Genomic DNA, 18835 nt, shown 5'->3' with positions numbered 1-18835 from the left:
CCGAGACATGAAATACTACGAATAGCATAATGTTCGACACAAATGTCGAAATGCATGGAGCGTTAACAAGTCTATAGATATGCAATAGGTCGAGTAATTATGGAGTATTGTACGTCTATACAGAGACGTATATACAAGTCTCTGGTCTATATAAGTGTCATCATCGGTGTCAAAATATGGCGTCCCGCACTGGAACTCTTATCTTCCTCAAATACTTTGAGATCAACAATATAGCTATCGTGTGTCACCAGTACATGTCCGTAAATTAGATATAACAATTACAACAAGTATCTCCATGGTAAATTGACACGTTAGAGTAAGTCACGTTTTAAATAAAGTATGGAGTGATATTGAAATTACGTGGTTGAAGGGAAGCGATGGCATTATCTGGGCACATACATATATACGTGTAGAATAGACACAATGACGTGATCTGTGTATGCATGCGCGTGATGGAGTAACTGGATATCAATACATGTAGCCATTACATTACAGACTGATATGTATTCACCTAGTGTACAGGTGAGGTACGGTGTTCAGCGGTCTGGAACGTGTTTGGGGACGGCACATGTTTTAAAGTAAATTAGGAGAACTACTAGCTGTAAACATATTTAATAGGTAGTAATCCTACGCTGATGTAATTTTATAACAATGTAAATGTCATCATCTATGCATATTTAGAAATAGATAATTCCAATCGGAGACTGTAGCAGGTGAAACACGGTTCAGCTGGATATGTCACCAGTCGGATAGGGAACAATATCCATTGTTTGAACATTATTAATGATTTGTACGTTGTTAGTGGCTATATGGTGATGGTGGTATATTGATCCTCTAATGTTACAGAGGTTCTGTGTTAATAACTAAGTGTATGTGTAGTATAATAGATACACACAATTGTAGACAAGGAATGTCTTTATTGCGTGTAATGTAATACACTGTAGTGTGTTTTACACTTCTCTTGTTACACTCACGTATGTTTGTTACACGTTTATACCCGTATGTATGTTTGTTACACGTTTACACCCATGTGTATGTTTGTTACACGTTTACACCCGTATGTATGTTTGTTACACGTTTACACCCATGTGTATGTTTGTTACACGTTTACACCCGTATGTATGTTTGTTACACGTTTACACCCGTGTGTATGTTTGTCACGTTTACACCCATGTGTATGTTTGTTACACGTTTACACCCGTATGTATGTTTGTTACACGTTTACACCCATGTGTATGTTTGTCACGTTTACACCCATGTGTATGTTTGTTACACGTTTACACCCATTTGTATGTTTGTTACACGTTAACACCCATGTGTATGTTTGTTACACGTTAACACCCATGTGTATGTTTGTTACACGTTTACACCCATGTGTATGTTTGTTACACGTTTACACCCATGTGTATGTTTGTTACACGTTTACACCCATGTGTATGTTTGTTACACGTTTACACCATGTGTATGTTTGTTACACGGTTACACCCGTATGTATGTTTGTTACACGTTTACACCCGTGTGTATGTTTGTTACACGTTTACACCATGTGTATGTTTGTTACACGTTTACACCCATGTGTATGTTTGTTACACGTTTACACCATGTGTATGTTTGTTACACCCGTATGTATGTTTGTTACACGTTTACACCCGTGTGTATGTTTGTTACACGTTTACACCCGTGTGTATGTTTGTTACACGTTTACACCCGTGTGTATGTTTGTTACACGTTTACACCCGTATGTATGTTTGTTACACTGTTACACCCGTATGTATGTTTGTTACACGGTTACACCCGTATGTATGTTTGTTACACGTTTACACCCGTGTGTATGTTTGTTACATGTTTACACCCATGTGTATGTTTGTTACACGTTTACACCCATGTGTATGTTTGTTACACGTTTACACCCATGTGTATGTTTGTTACACGTTTACACCCGTATGTATGTTTGTTACACGTTTACACCCGTATGTATGTTTGTTACACGTTTACACCCATGTGTATGTTTGTTACACGTTTACACCCGTATGTATGTTTGTTACACGTTTACACCCATGTGTAAGCTTGATACAAGTTTACACCCATGAATATGCTTTTAGATTTTTCATCAGATTGAAAGTGATACGACGTTGTTTTCAAGATATGCAAGGAATACAAGACTATGTGAATTATATATTAGCACAAATTTATTTGAATATATAAAACGAAAATATCACTATAAAGCACAAAAATACACACATACAAAACATTTTGATAAGCTTGCATTTTAATCGAGTATTCATAAAACTATAATCGCCCAACGTACATTATATAAAGATATGGCACATCTTTCAATGTCTGTTCAATTTAACACATTTAAAAGTTAGAAATTTTGTTAACAAATCTGGCATTCCGTTAGAAAGATAGAAACTAGTATTTGTTCTCTCAGACGTCCCTTATACATAAATCTAAAAGGACAGGTTGCATAGCATCTTCAGTATCTTTTTTGCAGTTAAACAATTATCTTAAAATTATCTAGCCAAGCTGTCGAGATTTATTTATACATTGGAATTAAGGCACAAGGTCAGTAAGTTTTTTTTCACAACCATATGATATATATACATGTATTTGTATAAAAATTTCATAATATATTACCATATTTTTATATATAGTAAAAGCATAATCAGCATTGTCTGCCTTTGTTAACATATATATATATATAAATGAACGTATATGTCCGTTAATGGAAATCCATCACAGAGCTAGTCATTTTCTCGGGAAGATTACAACTTATCTTTATTTTGGCTGAATGGATTTGAGATAATTGAAAACGAAAACTGTTGAAGCGGGTATTGCTGAAGATTGTGTAGGAAGATTGTGAGTATACACACGTGAAAGACCTATTGACAGCGCATTGTAGTGAGATTAGACCCCGTGACAAATAAATTAAAACGTATATCGATATAAACATCTATTGGCAAGCTTTCTCACACCACGAATAACGCACAACTGACCAGAATTCCGGATTATCTCCCTTGTCATACTTATAATTCCGGATTACCTCCCTTCCCATATTGAACTTTTGAAATCGGCGGTCTAAATAAAGTTCAAAATTAAAATTGAAATACGATATTTCTGAAGAAATATTTGGATACAATGGTTCTTCTACAGCTGTATTTTTCTGCACTTTAATTTCTGCAAAGAACGAAAATTGTGCGCCACTTTATACAAAACGAATCATTGTTCCATTGTTCATCCAAACTGGTACATTTTCATATTTTGGCATTTAATAGCAAATTAAATCAAATGTGAAGATATCAATCATAGAAAAAGATAGTGTATTCATCAATGGAGGGAGGTACATTTTGCTGAAAATTCAGCTTCAATTTTAAAGTTAAAATGTTCAAGCTGATTATGCGTGGATCATTTTGATTAATGCATTTGATAAGTAGCGCTGAAATTAAATTTAATACATACATATTATTCAAATTGAATTTGAAAGCAAGTCAAGAGGAAAATAAAGTTGAATAAGTCCAATATTCTTTGGTAAAGATGAATACTTTCACTTGGCGAAAAAGTTCGAAATATCTAATATGTATGTATCAAGTCTTAACTTCGTAAAGCAAGATTTTAAGAAAATATTATCATATATAAATTTTAGCATTTCCCCTTTCTTTTCCAGCTTTTTGTCAAAGCATGTAACTACGTTTGAATTGCACCGTTAAATATGTAAACTGTCTTTTTGTCAAATTCTGTCAATCATTAAGAACTGATTTGCCGGCGTACTTTGGATCGAACCACTTGCAACATAATCAGCTTCCTGGCGCCATATTTGTCGCCAAGGGCAACTATGGTTCCTTTGTCATGGCTCATTGTGACGTAGAAGACATCGACACCAGTTGTGAACGTGCAAATCTCACTTCCGCTTTTCAGTCTCCACAACCTGATGGAACCGTCACGTGATCCTGAGACAACAATCTCGTTATCGGGAGAAATCGCAACACACCATACCTGAAAAATGGAGTAACTCTCATTTATCATAGCAAGCAATTGTATCAATATCCGAGAAAAGCTGACTTGAATAAAGTTTATACTAACCAGATTACAGAGTAATGCACGAGTATTTTTGTACATGTAATATATCAGATAAGGGAAGTGATGACATCGACGGAATACCTGAGGCATAACTTTATTTAAATGTCTGATTTCATACGTAATTGTTAGATAATTATTTGTCATGTCAATGTATATTGACAGTATTCTGCATGTAACTAGTCATTTCCATTGTAAGACCCTTAGCCTCTATTACAGTGGATCATATCGAACGTAATCTTGATATGAAATGTATATTATCATATACAAGGAGATCCCTTAAGATTTTGTTCCACACGATTCGTTGCTTAATTACACTTTACAATTAACCTATAATATATGTGATTAAACGTTGCCTTTAATATTACTTACTCTTTATGAATTTCCAGTTAAAGTATACTTTTGAAACTAAAAACTATTTTTTTGTGATTTCATAAATTATAGCGAATATGTAAAAAATTCATGTGCTTAAAATTCAAAATATACCCATTTGAACTGTCTACGGAAGCTTCTTTCAATGGACATAACAGTTTTTAACTATCTGCTATCAGCTCGGCACTCAAAGCAAAATATATCTAACAAAGGCAGTATTACAAAAGATGTTTGCAATATCAAAACCTTATTAAGATATCCTTGACATATGTTTCTCAAAGATATTGTTGACTTATGTGTAAACTGAAATTTGACAAGAACATTGGAACTCTTTAAAGTTTTTAATACTTTGTTATTTCGAATAGTATGGATGTACTTATGTCATTCCCAAGGTTCTGTAGGTTACTGTATACAGTTTACTTACTTCATCTCCGTGTCCACTCAGGGTATTTGTTTGTCTCTCTGACGTCATATCCCAGACTTTGAGGGTTCCGTCAGCCGATGCCGACACCAAGTATCTATTGTCCTCAGAAATAGCAAGTGCCTTGATTTCCCGACTGTGTGCATGGACACCTGATCCTGACAACAGTTGACGACTAGGCTGTCCAGTGCGCAGACTCCAAATGACAAGGTCACCGTTCCGGAGTCCCGTGACTGCTTCATCACGTGGCAATATCACAGTGCAATCTGGATTGGCATCTAGTCTAAGAACGTTTGGTTCTGTGATGTTAAAACTAGTTAATGTGACATCAAATGTTACAAACTCGGCGTAGTTATCGAATGTATTGGTGAATCCTGCCACACAATATCTGTCGTTTTGAGATAATGCTAAATAATTAATGTAGTCATTGTTACCCACTGGAGCATCGTAATGCATCTCTTTAATGGCTTGATTCCCTAAAAGGTCCCATACTATTATGTCCGTTCCATTGCCGTAGGTTTCGGAACGTGCAAACACAACTTTGTCCGGGTCTGTCATCACACATAAAGCCGAACATGTCTCTTCCTTACCCATCTCTAAAGGTTTCCCTGTGACGAAGTCCCAGATCTGTGACAACAGAATATTATTACATTGTAGTTGAAACAAAGATTGATATAAATATGGGTTAAGTTCAATAATAGTTGAAACAAAGATGGATATAAATATGGGTTAAGTTCAATAATAGTTGAAACAAAGATGGATATAAATATGGGTTAACTTCAACATCAAATCAAACACCAGAATCCCCTTTCACCCAGATAATAAGTACTTTGGGTAGCCATTGTACAAACTATTTAAGGCACTGTGATTAAGGTTCTTCAATGTACTTTCTGATATGAATGGCGTCATTGAGCGCCAAATATTCCGCGATTGAAAATAACAATAATTAAGATTTGTTATGAACAATGAAGATGTTCTTGGTAAGACATTATTGTAGAACGGTTTGTTTAACTAATATTACATTTTCTAGCTCGACGATGCATCCACACGCATCATCCTTTAAAATAAACATCTTGCAGGTATGTTTCTAAACGTAATACCTTTAAATGGTTTTTTTTGTTTGTTTGTTTTTTGTTTTGTTTTTTTAATTGTTTTTGAAGTTGCTGTTGTGCTGTTAATTGTTTTTCTAAGAAAGCAATACCAAGAAATCTGTTCCTTATATTGCTTCTAATTTTGCAGTTATATACAACAAGTATCAAATGGAACAGCTGGATGCACATATATGGTTGTTTTTCTCATTAACTTGTTAAATATTAATCCTAACACCATTTTAAACATTTACCTGTAATTTTTTATTTGTTACTCCTTTCCTTATAGAATATTCGTTAATTTGTAAATCGGCATGTACTGCGCCCACCAGAAGCCTGTCATTACAAGCCAAGTGGAGGTTTGTAGAACCAACGGTATCTCCCTTCATTATTCTCAAAAGTTCTCCGGTCTGAGGGAAAATATAAAACGAGAAGTTAGAGAATGGAAATCTATTAACGAAGTACAATACACGTTTATATAAACAAATATTGATGAAGACAAGAACGTTATATACAATTATGATATCATTTCACACAAGAAGCACTAACATTGAACATCTGTATCGGTAATAATTTTGCGGACATAATGATATACAAACAAAACCATTTCTGATATTCGATTATCGCTATAAGGATCTGTTGGTGAACTTAAAATTTACAATATATATATTATATGCTTATCAGTTACTTCGAAAAATATCAATGACTTAGACCAAATGGGACGCTAAGTACAAATAATCAAGGGCTGGCTACCTGCATGTCCCAAACTTGAGGTGGGCCAAGACTGGATCCGGTCACCACACTAGCTCCATCGCCGGTCATAAAACAACAATCGACTCTGACCTCATCTCCGGCTGCTCCGGGAGTAACGGCTCCACTAGACGTTGACCCATAGCTGACCATGTGCTGACCACCTTGGTTCATCATCACCGTCCGCACGTTCTGGACCTAAGGAACACAAAGTCTACCTGTACATTTTATTCTGATGTGCATAGTTCTAAAAAATACATAAAACCACTCAACAGTTCTTTTGAAGAAATCGCTATTTTTTCTATCAAAATAGGACCTTAAGGCATTTTAAGTAGGTACACAATTTAGTGACACTTATCATATGAATTGAAGCGATACACGCTCTTTCGTGAAAAATCTGGATATGCGTTCATCATTTAGAGGTACCTGGTAGTTGTATGAAGATGACATGGTGGAGGTGGAATAGCCCTTGGATAAGGTACCGCCAGACATGGCGTTACTCTGGTAGTTGGAAGAACCTCCAGAAATTCCAGGTGCCATGTCGTAGTCCGCTGTAGTAGATTCCCCATACCCAATGGCGTCAATGGACGATCCACCGCCGCCGCCGCCGCCGCCTCCCATAGTGTTACTGTTGTACACGCCGCCGCCGCTGCCGCCGCTACCTCCTCCCATCGTGTTACTGTTATACACGTTTGTAGTGGTCGAAGAATAATTGTACGAAGAGTTTCCACCGCCAACACCACCACCTCCTCCTCCTGCACTTGAGGACGATCCTAAGTAGGCACGGGAAGCCTTCGGCGTTCCTATCAAAGTACCCTTGTTAGAGAAGGTTCCTGTCGCTCTCAACGTCGCATCATACTGCCCAGCACCTCCACCAGCACCAGCGGCAGAACCTCCTCCAGCACCACCGGATGCCACGGTCGCATTAGATGAGGAATAGTACGCAGAAAAAGCTGAATTGCTTCCTGCCCCACCGCCGCTACCACCACCCCCGCTTGCTGATCCATTCAGAATTGTGACCTTCGCTCCTCCTGCCCCAGCACTACCACCTCCTGCTCCGGAACCACTCAAGGCCGCTCCACCTGGACCACCACCTAGCGCCTGAGCCACGGGTAGATTGGTCGCTGGGGTTGGAGAGGAAATGGCCATAGAAGGTGCACCACCTCCTCCGCCACCTCCACCTCCAAAGCATGGAACCATCCCTGGTTTGCATTGCCAAAAAGCCCACAGAAGACTTGCCATGAAGGCCATTGTTCCCAAAATTGTTCCCAATAGAGCGCCTGCACGAGCTCCGCCTCCTCCAACAGCAGCCAATGGAACGCCTGCTGCTCCGCCCCCGCCTGCTGTTTGCCCTAATGCTTTAGGTCCTCCACCACTTCCAGGTACTAAATTGGTCAGGGAACCGCCGCCGCCAGTTATGGCGCCCGGACCGGAACCAATACCCACCATATCGCCGCCACCACCACCAGGGCCCCCGGCACCGGTAAAACGAGGACCAACCACTCCACCACCACCTATATCCGGAGGTATTACAATGTTTCCATCAAGTGGTGGTACCGGTGAACGTGGAGGAGGTGTGATAACTCTGGAAAGGATGAAAAAATATACTTAAAACTATGGCATAGAAACACCCTGGGCTGTTGTGTCAATAATGAACCTGCTATGCTTTCTCTATTTTTCTACAAATGAGTTGAAATACGAAGGATAATGTCCTAATAGAACTAATGGGTATAGATGTGTTACGTGTAGGGATGGAAATCAACAAAATATCACTTCATAAAGCGCTCTATATAGACTAGTGCAATCAATGAAAATAAGAATATCTAAAAGTGACTACATTCCAACTCTAGATATAATAAATACAACGTAGTTACAAGAGATAATAACAGACTGGTGTACGATTGGACATATCATGACAGATAGGAGTAAATATATAATACACACATTATCATCACACTACTAAACATGCACGATGATCAGACAGTGTAGTCCCGGGAAAGAGTGGAAAACAGCAAGGAAAATATACCAAGTGGATGCAGTGTAAGGACGCTTATAATAATTCCCATGATGAGAAAGAGAGAGTAGATTTAAAATAATCAATCACATGGATCCAACCATAGAAAAGTGTAACCGCTGAGTCCCACTATATTTATCTTAAGTTCTATAAGTTGGCTTGTGTTTATGGTTCTAAGTTATCCTTGGAGTCCATATACAATTATCTGAAATTCTATAAGTTGTTTCTGTGGTGTTAGATTATCCTCGGAGCTCCTATACAATTACTGAAGTTCTATAAGTCGTGTCTATAGTTATAAGTTATCCTCGGAGTCCCTATACAATTACTGAAGTTCTATAAGTCGTGTCTATAGTTATAAGTTATCCTCGGAGTCCCTATACAAGTATCTGAAGCCTATAAGATGTGTCCTATTATTAGAGTTGTTATGGTAGCATGTAAGGGCGAATGCGTTAAATATAACAAGTCCTCTTCTTGTTTAAATAAATAGTAATTACCATTAATTTGTTAGAGGACAAAGTAGAGACACTGATTAGGATTCGTATACAGTAAGTGTTCAGATTAAATGAATGAATACGTATATAATGTCAAATGACATTGATCAATGACAAAAAATAAAATAAATAAAATCTGAAAATGATATAAAATGCAAGTGTTTAGTGCGATCAATGACGTCATGACGAAAACATAAAAATGATATAAAGCACCGTGGAGTGAAGAACAACACAAAATGATGGACGGATGACACTTTATATATTCCTCCGTATATAATACATAGCCAGTCAACCGTGCAATTCTATAAAATGAGACTCGCAAAATACTGTAAACGTGGAAATTTACGCGAGGGGGAAATTTACGCTAATTACACGGAGTCCTTTTGATCGCGAAAATTTCCCCTACGCGTATTATTTTATTTTCAATTTGCATAATCTCGAACTACAAACGAAGGAAGATCGGTCGCGAAAATTACCTCAGCGCGTATATACAAATAACGACGTTTACAGTATAATTTAATAGTGTTTTTGTGACTCTCTTCAATGTGGAAATCTTATAAAATAATATTTCAAATGTTGCTACTCATTTCCCACTGCCTGCCCTAGTTGGACAACACAGAGGTAGTTATGGAATGGCACGGTATCTCTCACACGTTTTCAGCAATCCAGGGCTACTGACAATAGAGGGGCAAAATCTGTGACATGTATGTATCTGACAAAGGTCAAGGGCAAATCTACGTTACCTTGGGGTAGTTAATACACTGGAATCAAAATAGAATATGGTTTGACATCTTACAATAGCAGTATGCTTACTGATAATGGTGCTTTCAAATACATATGGTGTCAATCCGTTGACGAACGTCAAACAAGAGTTTCATTGACCATTTTCTTACGACAGTTACCCTTTCTTGTAAATGATAGTCGAAATTTTCTGCATATTTAAGTAGAAACAAAGATCTTCCAATTAGCCTATTTGTACCCATCTTATATATAAATCTAAAACATTTCTAGTTTATTGTTAATGATAGCACCTTACTACACTGATATGATGCTAAGTGGTGTCCTACCCAACTGTATTTATCCCAAACCATTACCCAGACTGTGGCTATACGGATGTGTGAATAAGTGTATTCCAATTATCATACCAACCCAGTTATCATCAGAAGAAAGCATTTCAAACACGTTTTTACATGCATTACAGGTAACTCAATTAATCATAAATCTCACGCACATGTTTCGACATGTCTTGCAACGTTGAAAATGAACTTATATCATCGCAACATTCGTTCGGCAATAATTCGCCATGCATAACAGTAAGCTTACTATAGCTCAACAGTTACTGCTGTCATTCCAAGATGATTTACAGCGAAACATTCAAGCCATTTAAAAAACAGTAAGGGAAAATGAAAGTTGCATTTTCACAATACTTAGGAATATACCTTAATCTTCTAATAGTATAAACAGTGTAATTCAGTTCCCAACTATATTATATATTGAAAGTTGTCGATCATCAAAACATTACATTCATCTATCATTGTTTGTCATCACATTTTTCAAGACGAGTACATCCCTTAAATTCACTTAAATTTACTGGAGTTTCTGATATCAGAAATACATTGTATACATGTATGTGATTATTTTTGGAAGCAAGTACCTAAAGTATGAACATGACGCGAGCTACTTACATTGGAGGAACAAGGACATATTGGCCGTCTTTAATCATGGTCAGATCACCTGTCCACTCGATGTTGTTGTCGTTATTGTGGGCGAGGTCTATAAACCTGTTTCGGTTGTAGTACAATCCTGCAACATAAGTTTTGTTTAACATCTTGCTGGGATATTAAAATGTTAAATGTAAGATGTTACTGATAATTCTTTGTATGAGGTCAACCCGTTTCTGTGTTATTAACAATATCATTTGAAGGATATATTTAGGACAATGGAGTAGCATGATACATTATCATTCTGTAAACAATACAATAATGTAATATTAATATCTTGTTTAATAGACACGCTGTTTTTAATCATAATTCCTCCTTCTGACTATCATTAAAGTATATAACAATTTTCAACGCACACAAAAAAAACTTGAATCAAACATAGTATTCTCACCGTTTTGTCTATACCCATAATGATTGATGTCAAGTTACTCATTTTTCAAGGTAGGCATCAAAATGACCTTATGAATGGTCACATGTACAATCCTGAATAATCCATGTGTCAGCATTAAAATGTACCCATGTATGAGATGACTCCCATGTATGACCCCATGAAAAATTCATGCGACAGCATTAGAGCGGCCCAATGTATGGCCCCATGTTTGAACCCCATGAATGGCCCCATGCATTAAAAACGTCAGCATTAGAATGCCCCATGTGTGGCCCATGTATGATTCAGCGTAAGCATCAGAATGGCCCAATGTATGGCTCCATGTATAATTAAGCGTTAGCATCATGTATGGCTCCATGTATAATTAAGCGTTAGCATCATGTATGGCCCAGTGTATGGCCTCATTTATTATTATTGGAAATAAATAAGTTAGTGTGACGTACATTGAAAACGGACACCACAAGTTCGATTTTCATTTTTGTATACACCTTCATCTTCATATTTGGATATCAATATGCCTTGCTTTGTAAATACACATGAACTAGAACCTTATTGCAAATACTGGCAGTGAAAATTGCGGACTTTGGTCCTATCATGACCTACCTCCAATTATACCGTTGTAGGCGTTCATAGTGGCCCCGTTCGAGTCTTGCCTGCCACCAATGTACACGTACTGTAGATTGTCAAAGATCGAGTGAGCGCCTGTTCAAATAGAAAATACAACTTATTAAACAATGACGATAAAATGAATGCATTTTCACAACATGACAAAGAGTATGGACGCCGGAAATAATTTCCATCTCAACATGTACAACATTTCTGTAAATGGACCAGTGCTTAAAGGAATGGTGCTATTGGTTATGCCCTATAAATCACAACTTTGGGAGTCTTTTACAAAATTCTAAATATTTACCTGAGTGAGTAAGAACTTTAGTGAAACCGTCCACAAAGAATCGGGAGCCGTCAGCGTCCCTGTAGAAGTTAACCACGTGATAGTTCCCGTCGTTGTATTTGATGTTGTCGATGACTATGGTTTGAGCGCCATCCCCAGTGTCGTACTCGGCAACAAGGAAGCCATTCTCCTGAAAACGTCAGTGTGAAAATTGTTATAAATTAACAATTATTGCTTAATCTTAAATGCAACATTAATTTCGAATTTCTATTCTGTTTCAGCATTTATCGACAAAATGTTATTTCTAGAAAGTTTTTTTTTCACTAAGGCTCCGTTCTAAGTGAATGGTCTTTTGGTTTCATTTACTCTTTGAAATTGAATTTATGTCAACGATACTTCAGCATTGTTCTGAATTCCAATGTGAAGTAGAGCGAGACATTACCAGTCGTAACTCGATGTACTCGGTGCCGTAAAGGTTGTCAAATCGTGACAGGATCCCATCTGGTCGGTAAGTCATGAAGCCAAGAGCGATGTTGTCTTTATCAGAATTCATGGCGTTTTTATACGTGTAAGTTACAATGCCGTCCAGGCCCTTCTTACCGATGTATAAACCAAGTGGGTCTGTAATGGAATGGTACAAAATTTACCAACTTAACAAATATGAATAAATCAAGATACATTTTTTTTACCAAAATAGATAAATCAAAGTCAATGCAAATAGGCAGAGATCACAGATTTACCTTCGAATAGTTGCATAGGGTTTATTAGCCGGCATAGTTTAATAGTAGTTGTTTTTCAACAAGATAAAAAAGCTTACGAAATCAATTTCCTACTGTCGACACACCTGTTTATGCTGATAAAAACGTACATAGCATCTTTTTGTTAAACGCTGAATATTTACAAGAGTTGAGATGTATGTGTAAGGTTCAGGAAGAACGTGGTGCACAACTTACATGCTTCACACCTGGGCCCTGCGTATGCTGTGAGGTCACAGTTACAGGTGAAAGTCGTGATGCCTGCTGTACACACGCCATTATTTTGACAGGGATTACTGCCGGATGGACAAACACCATTGATATCTGGAATATACAACAATAGTGTCATGTTACACAAGTTTTCCTGTTGTTAAACTTCTTCAGAAGAACCTATTCAAGATCGGGGTGAATTGATTCGACGAAAATTATGAAGAATACAAAAGGTATTGACGTTTTTATGAATAGGAAAACCTTTAATTAAACGCATTAAAAGGAATTGTTAACATATACACCAATCGGTATACCTACCTTCACAAGTATCCAATAGAATGGCACTACTTGCGTATTTCTTGAAATCTGGGGTCCCCGTATTCAAATGCACGGAGGCTAGACAACCCATAAATCCTGTGGTAGAGGACAGTGTTGACTTGACGAAGGCGTTCAGATTAAACATATTCTCCGACAATCCTCCAAGGTAAAGGTTATGACCTGAAAGTTCAAGGTCATCCGTGCCTGCGATCGGAATAGTCCGGAGAACATCGTCAACTCTCGCCTGGTACACTCTGTTGCCATTGCTTTGCCTGACCTCCCGAACCTCGAAAGTGTGCCATTGATTGTCGTCGATTTTCTTGTTGATTCTGTTTGTACTGGTCCTGTACCCATTATTGTAGGCAAACACGAGATACCCTCTCACCAGCTCCACCGCAATGAATTTACCCTTTCTGCCTTTATTAAAGAGAATAACGCCATCCGGCTGACTGGTACGGAATTTGAAGGTGATGTGAAGGTTCCCGACCTTAGGGAGAGGTGTTAGCATCATATATGCCTCCCGTGACGTAATAGTCACGGGATTATAGATTGGGATGGGCGGGGTCTGATCCACTCCAATATTCGTATACCAGATGATATTTAGATTAGGCTGCTGGTGGAGCTTTGCGAACAGGTCAACGTCATCAAAGTAGACGTTCTGTAGGTATCCAATGTAATTAGGCGACTGGGTAACGGCAGATGTGCTAGAACCGAAATCTATCTCGCCGATGTTAATGTAGAAATCCTCTCCCTCAAGTGTTCCTAAAATGATATGAAATATATCGGTTGAAAGGCATATATCATTACATGTTAATGTATGTTTCAGCCACAATGACATGTATTTTCGTTTCTTTATCAAACACTTTAGGCCTGAAAGACAATTTTATGTAGGCTATCAATCATACTTGCAAACGTTTGGAAAATTCACCCATATAATTTGTACATTATATGATAGATAAGAGAAAACAATTTCAACTAAACTCATTTAAATGCAAACAAGCAATATCTATAAAAAAAAGATAAACGGCATAGTTTTAATGCTGGTGGTTATAATGTAAAACTGTTGGTGAAATAAATTAACGAACTAATGCGTTTCAGCACTGATTATAACATTATATCCGTTTAAATCACTTTGGTGATAATAAGACTGCATTTGTATCAGGAATATAATTTTATTTTATTTAAAAATATACATCCACATATTCAGCTTGCATTCAATCTTAAGTTTGTTTCGTTTTAACTGCACATCTGCATTTTGCATTTACCGCTACATTGACCAATCACATACTTCATCTTGACCAGTGACGCGTCATATCCGGGAACAAAAGAATATTATACGGCTATGCCGAAAAAATGGGTGTGATTTTATATACAACATTACCTAGAACGTGTTGTTCATTGTCCACCCACAGTTCTAGCTGGTTGGCTCGTCTTTGTAGATACATGTTATGCCAGGCGTTGTCATTTAGGTTAGAGCCCGTGTAGAAGGTCTGGAAAACAAAATAATACAACTCAATATAATCAATCAAACTTCTCTGCTACATTGACGCAATAAAGAGGTTTGACAATATACAGTGGGAAAACAGAAGCTTTCTTTAACAGGTATTTTAATTACCTGTTCTCTGCCATTGACAAAGAATGTCACTTTGACTCTTCCGCCCTCCAATTCGCCCCGAATGTATTCGGGGTGTCGGCTAGAGGCGGTTTGGAACAGGAAGGCATCCTCAAACATTGTGTTGAACCTAAGCGATATGTCATTCGTGTGTGTTTGCCTTGTCGTTGAATAGTAGTAGGAAACAGAGTTAGTTCCCTGGAATCCGGCCACTACAGCAACTGTAAAAGATCGAAATGTGATGTTTTACATATTTACTTCTAAACTTTATTTTCTCAAGAACTTCAAATATACAAATCAATTATCACTAAAATCTTCAAATATACAAATCAATTACCACTAAAAACACCAAATATACAAATCAATTATTACTAAAAACACCAAATATACAATCAATTATTACTAAAAACTTCAAATATACAAATCAATTATTACTAAAAACTTCAAATATACAAATCAATTACCACTAAAAACACCAAATATACAAATCAATTATTACTAAAAACTTCAAATATACAAATCAATTATCACTAAAACTTCAAATATACAAATCAATTACCACTAAAAACACCAAATATACAAATCAATTATTACTAAAAACTTCAAATATACAAATCAATTATTACTAAAAACACCAAATATACAAATCAATTATTACTAATTCTTCAAATATACAAATCAATTATTACTAAAAACATCAAATATACAAATCAATTATCACTAAAAACACCAAATATACAAATCAATTATCACTAAAAACACCAAATATACAATCAATTATCACTAAAACTTCAAATATACAAATCAATTATCACCAAAAACTTCAAATATACAAATCAATTATCACTTAAACTTCAAATATACAAATCAATTATCACTAAAATCTTCAAATATACAAAAAACTTCAAATATACAAATCAATTATCACTAAAACTTCAAATATACAAATCAATTATCACTAAAACTTCAAATATACAAATCAGGTATCACTAAAACTTCAAATTTACAAATCAATTATCACTAAAATCTTCAAATATACAAAAAACTTCAAATATACAAATCAATTATCACTAAAACTTCAAATATACAAATCAATTATAACTAAAAACTTCAAATTTACAAATCAATTATCACTAAAATCTTCAAATATACAAAAAACTTCAAATATACAAATCAATTATCACTAAAACTTCAAATATACAAATCAATTATCACTAAAACTTCAAATTTACAAATCAATTATCACTAAAATCTTCAAATATACAAAAAACTTCAAATATACAAATCAATTATCACTAAAACTTCAAATATACAAATCAATTATCACTAAATCTTCAAATATACAAATCAAGTATTACTAAATCCCAAAATGAAATAGTAGTGGTAGACATATCTAGTACTTGGACACCACTTTCAACAAAAAAGTAAATAACTATTACAATTTGAAACAATTTTGTACGTACGCTGTTCACAAAGTTGTCCCTGATAACCTGAGGCCATACAGTTACATAAGAACTGGTCCATACGGTTGTTACATGTACCGTGAGTACATCTAGTTCCGTCACATCTCCCTAACAAAGAACATCCGGGCTGCACGTTGACGTTGTTAGGGATAACCACACTACCGCGCATGTCCGTAGCTGTAAAGAAAACAAACAAAAAATAATTATAATAGACATTGTAAGTATTGTAACGACCATTGTGACTGTAGATATTGTAGATTTTGATATTCGCGCTATTTGTGCCAAAAGCCTTTCATGTAATTAATATGACTGTGTTAATTCTGATTCCTAAATATTGTTTTCTTTGTGAAATTCGGTGGGTGCTCCAATTCATCATTGAGCTAGTCTATTTATATTTAGCTTTGCACTAAAATAAACAGGTTTACATTTCTTTAAGAATCCCTTATTTTAACGCTGATTTTGCGTTATCTGAATTGATCTAGATAATGAAATTGTCAAATAATCAAATATATATTTTACATTTACTGAGTAATTTTAAAAGCGAAAAAGTATCATTTTGCATCATAAACAGTACTTACAGAACTCCCGGATGGTGAGGTCATCGAAGCAGCCATTGTAGCCAACCCTGGACCATATATACCAGGGGTAGTTCCGATTCTGGCTCAGACCCCCAACGTAGAGTCCACTATTAAGGTAGATTTCGCTACGGGACGTGGGGTCAATCTGAACTGATGTAGTCTGTCCGTCAACGTAAACTACGGCGTCATTTCTACGTAGTTGCAATCGGATCTCGTGCCATTCACCTTCGTTCAACTTCCGGTCCGACACTTTCTGTCGCATTGGTCCCTGTCCAAAGTTATATACCATGTAGAGATAGCCATCAAATATCTCAAAAGCACAGAAGTACTGGGTACTTAATCTCTCTGAAAACAAAATGACCCCTCTAGGTTCAAAGGTTTTAAACCGGAAGGAGATGGACCCTTCACTGCGCATGTCAATATATCCAGGAATATGCAAGTACGCTGACCGGATGGAAATGACGTCAAGAAGTTTGTAGTTGCTCGGTCTGGTCGGTCTAGCTGTTGGTCTTGGTGTAGGTCTAGGAGTGGGTCTTTGTGTGGGTCGGGGTGTTGGTCTTTGTGTGGGTCGGGGGGTCGGGAATGGTGTTGGTCGCGGTGTCACGGAAGGCCATGTAGCTCCAGGTCGTAAAATCACAATGTTTCCGTGCGAACTCCCTGCGGATTCTATGTACTGTAGAAGGCTGATAATTATAACTCGTAATGGCGTGATATTCTTCTCATATTCTACCTGTAAAACATCAAATAAGGAACGTAAGTTACAACAACAGTATGTATTGGAAAACATCAAATAGGGAACGTTAGTTACAACAACAGTATGTATTGGAAAACATCAAATAGGGAACGTTAGTTACAGCAACAGTATGTATTGGAAAACATCAAATAGGGAACGTTAGTTACAGCAACAGTATGTATTGGAAAACATCAAATAGGGAACGTTAGTTACAGCAACAGTATGTATTGGAAAATATCAAATAGGGAACTTAGTTACAGCAACAGTATGTATTGGTAAGTAGAAATCATAAACGTCTAAAACGTCATCAGCGTCTTGAAAATTTGAAAACTGTGAAGTGTAACACCTTTATCTCTGAAGCTTTGTTTATTGACATACCAGTGTTAGGCCTCCCCTGTAACCAGACGTAATCCGTCCCTGTGTAAAACCACTGGTGTCGGGGGAGCCACCGAGGTACACCTGCCCCCGGGCCACGAACTGTATCTCCCTCTGTGTCGTTGTCTCACCCACCAAGATGTTGTCGATGTAGAACTTTATCTATAATAGTTCAAAAATGAAAACAACTTCAAATTGTGTTCGACTGTTTTTAAAACGCATATACCTTGATGGTATTTGTATTCATATACATGTACCTAATTACCTAATTATAGTAATAACGAAACAAGCATTTTTTTTTTTTTTTTACAAAACGCAAAATTGTTTTCTTTTCAACGTGATCTGATATAACGTCCCTATATTGTTACAGTATGTCATAATTAATATCCTTTATACTTAACTCGTTAAAATTAAAGCCTAGTGTGTTGTTAGCGTTTTTCGGTGAAAATTATTTCCGATTTCATCCTGAACTCATCGGGTTTTATCATTGAAATAATCGATATTTTGACTTCCCCGGGAGTTCCAAGTAAATTTGTTCTAGCGAAATTTGGCGATGAGCGATTAAGGTTGCTGTTTTACA

At 36.6% G+C, this 18835-nt stretch overlaps 1 protein-coding gene across 5 annotated transcripts in view; it reads right to left on the bottom strand.

The window, feature by feature from the left end:
- Window positions 1-2167: 2167 nt before the first annotated feature.
- Window positions 2168-18835, bottom strand: part of LOC117317710 — a 104988-nt gene continuing 88320 nt past the window's right edge. For 4 of the 5 annotated variants that reach the window (XM_033872597.1, XM_033872598.1, XM_033872600.1 and 1 more), the window contains 17 exons: window positions 18259-18417; window positions 17148-17877; window positions 16570-16746; window positions 15110-15327; window positions 14876-14984; window positions 13495-14256; window positions 13165-13290; window positions 12654-12832; window positions 12233-12401; window positions 11923-12021; window positions 10896-11013; window positions 9954-9971; window positions 7132-8290; window positions 6709-6903; window positions 6210-6365; window positions 4871-5494; window positions 2168-3993 (listed from right to left, as the gene is read on the bottom strand). In XM_033872597.1, the coding sequence (XP_033728488.1) occupies window positions 3745-3993; window positions 4871-5494; window positions 6210-6365; window positions 6709-6903; window positions 7132-8290; window positions 9954-9971; window positions 10896-11013; window positions 11923-12021; window positions 12233-12401; window positions 12654-12832; window positions 13165-13290; window positions 13495-14256; window positions 14876-14984; window positions 15110-15327; window positions 16570-16746; window positions 17148-17877; window positions 18259-18417 (5247 nt within the window). In that variant the 3' untranslated portion in view covers window positions 2168-3744. The remainder of the gene's footprint in view (window positions 3994-4870; window positions 5495-6209; window positions 6366-6708; window positions 6904-7131; window positions 8291-9953; window positions 9972-10895; window positions 11014-11922; window positions 12022-12232; window positions 12402-12653; window positions 12833-13164; window positions 13291-13494; window positions 14257-14875; window positions 14985-15109; window positions 15328-16569; window positions 16747-17147; window positions 17878-18258; window positions 18418-18835) is intronic. The other variant, XM_033872599.1, reaches the window with a different exon arrangement.

Source organism: Pecten maximus, chromosome 19 (assembly GCF_902652985.1).
Source record: "Pecten maximus chromosome 19, xPecMax1.1, whole genome shotgun sequence".
Taxonomy (NCBI): Eukaryota; Metazoa; Mollusca; class Bivalvia; order Pectinida; family Pectinidae; genus Pecten; species Pecten maximus.
This window is presented reverse-complemented; position numbering and strand designations above follow the sequence as displayed.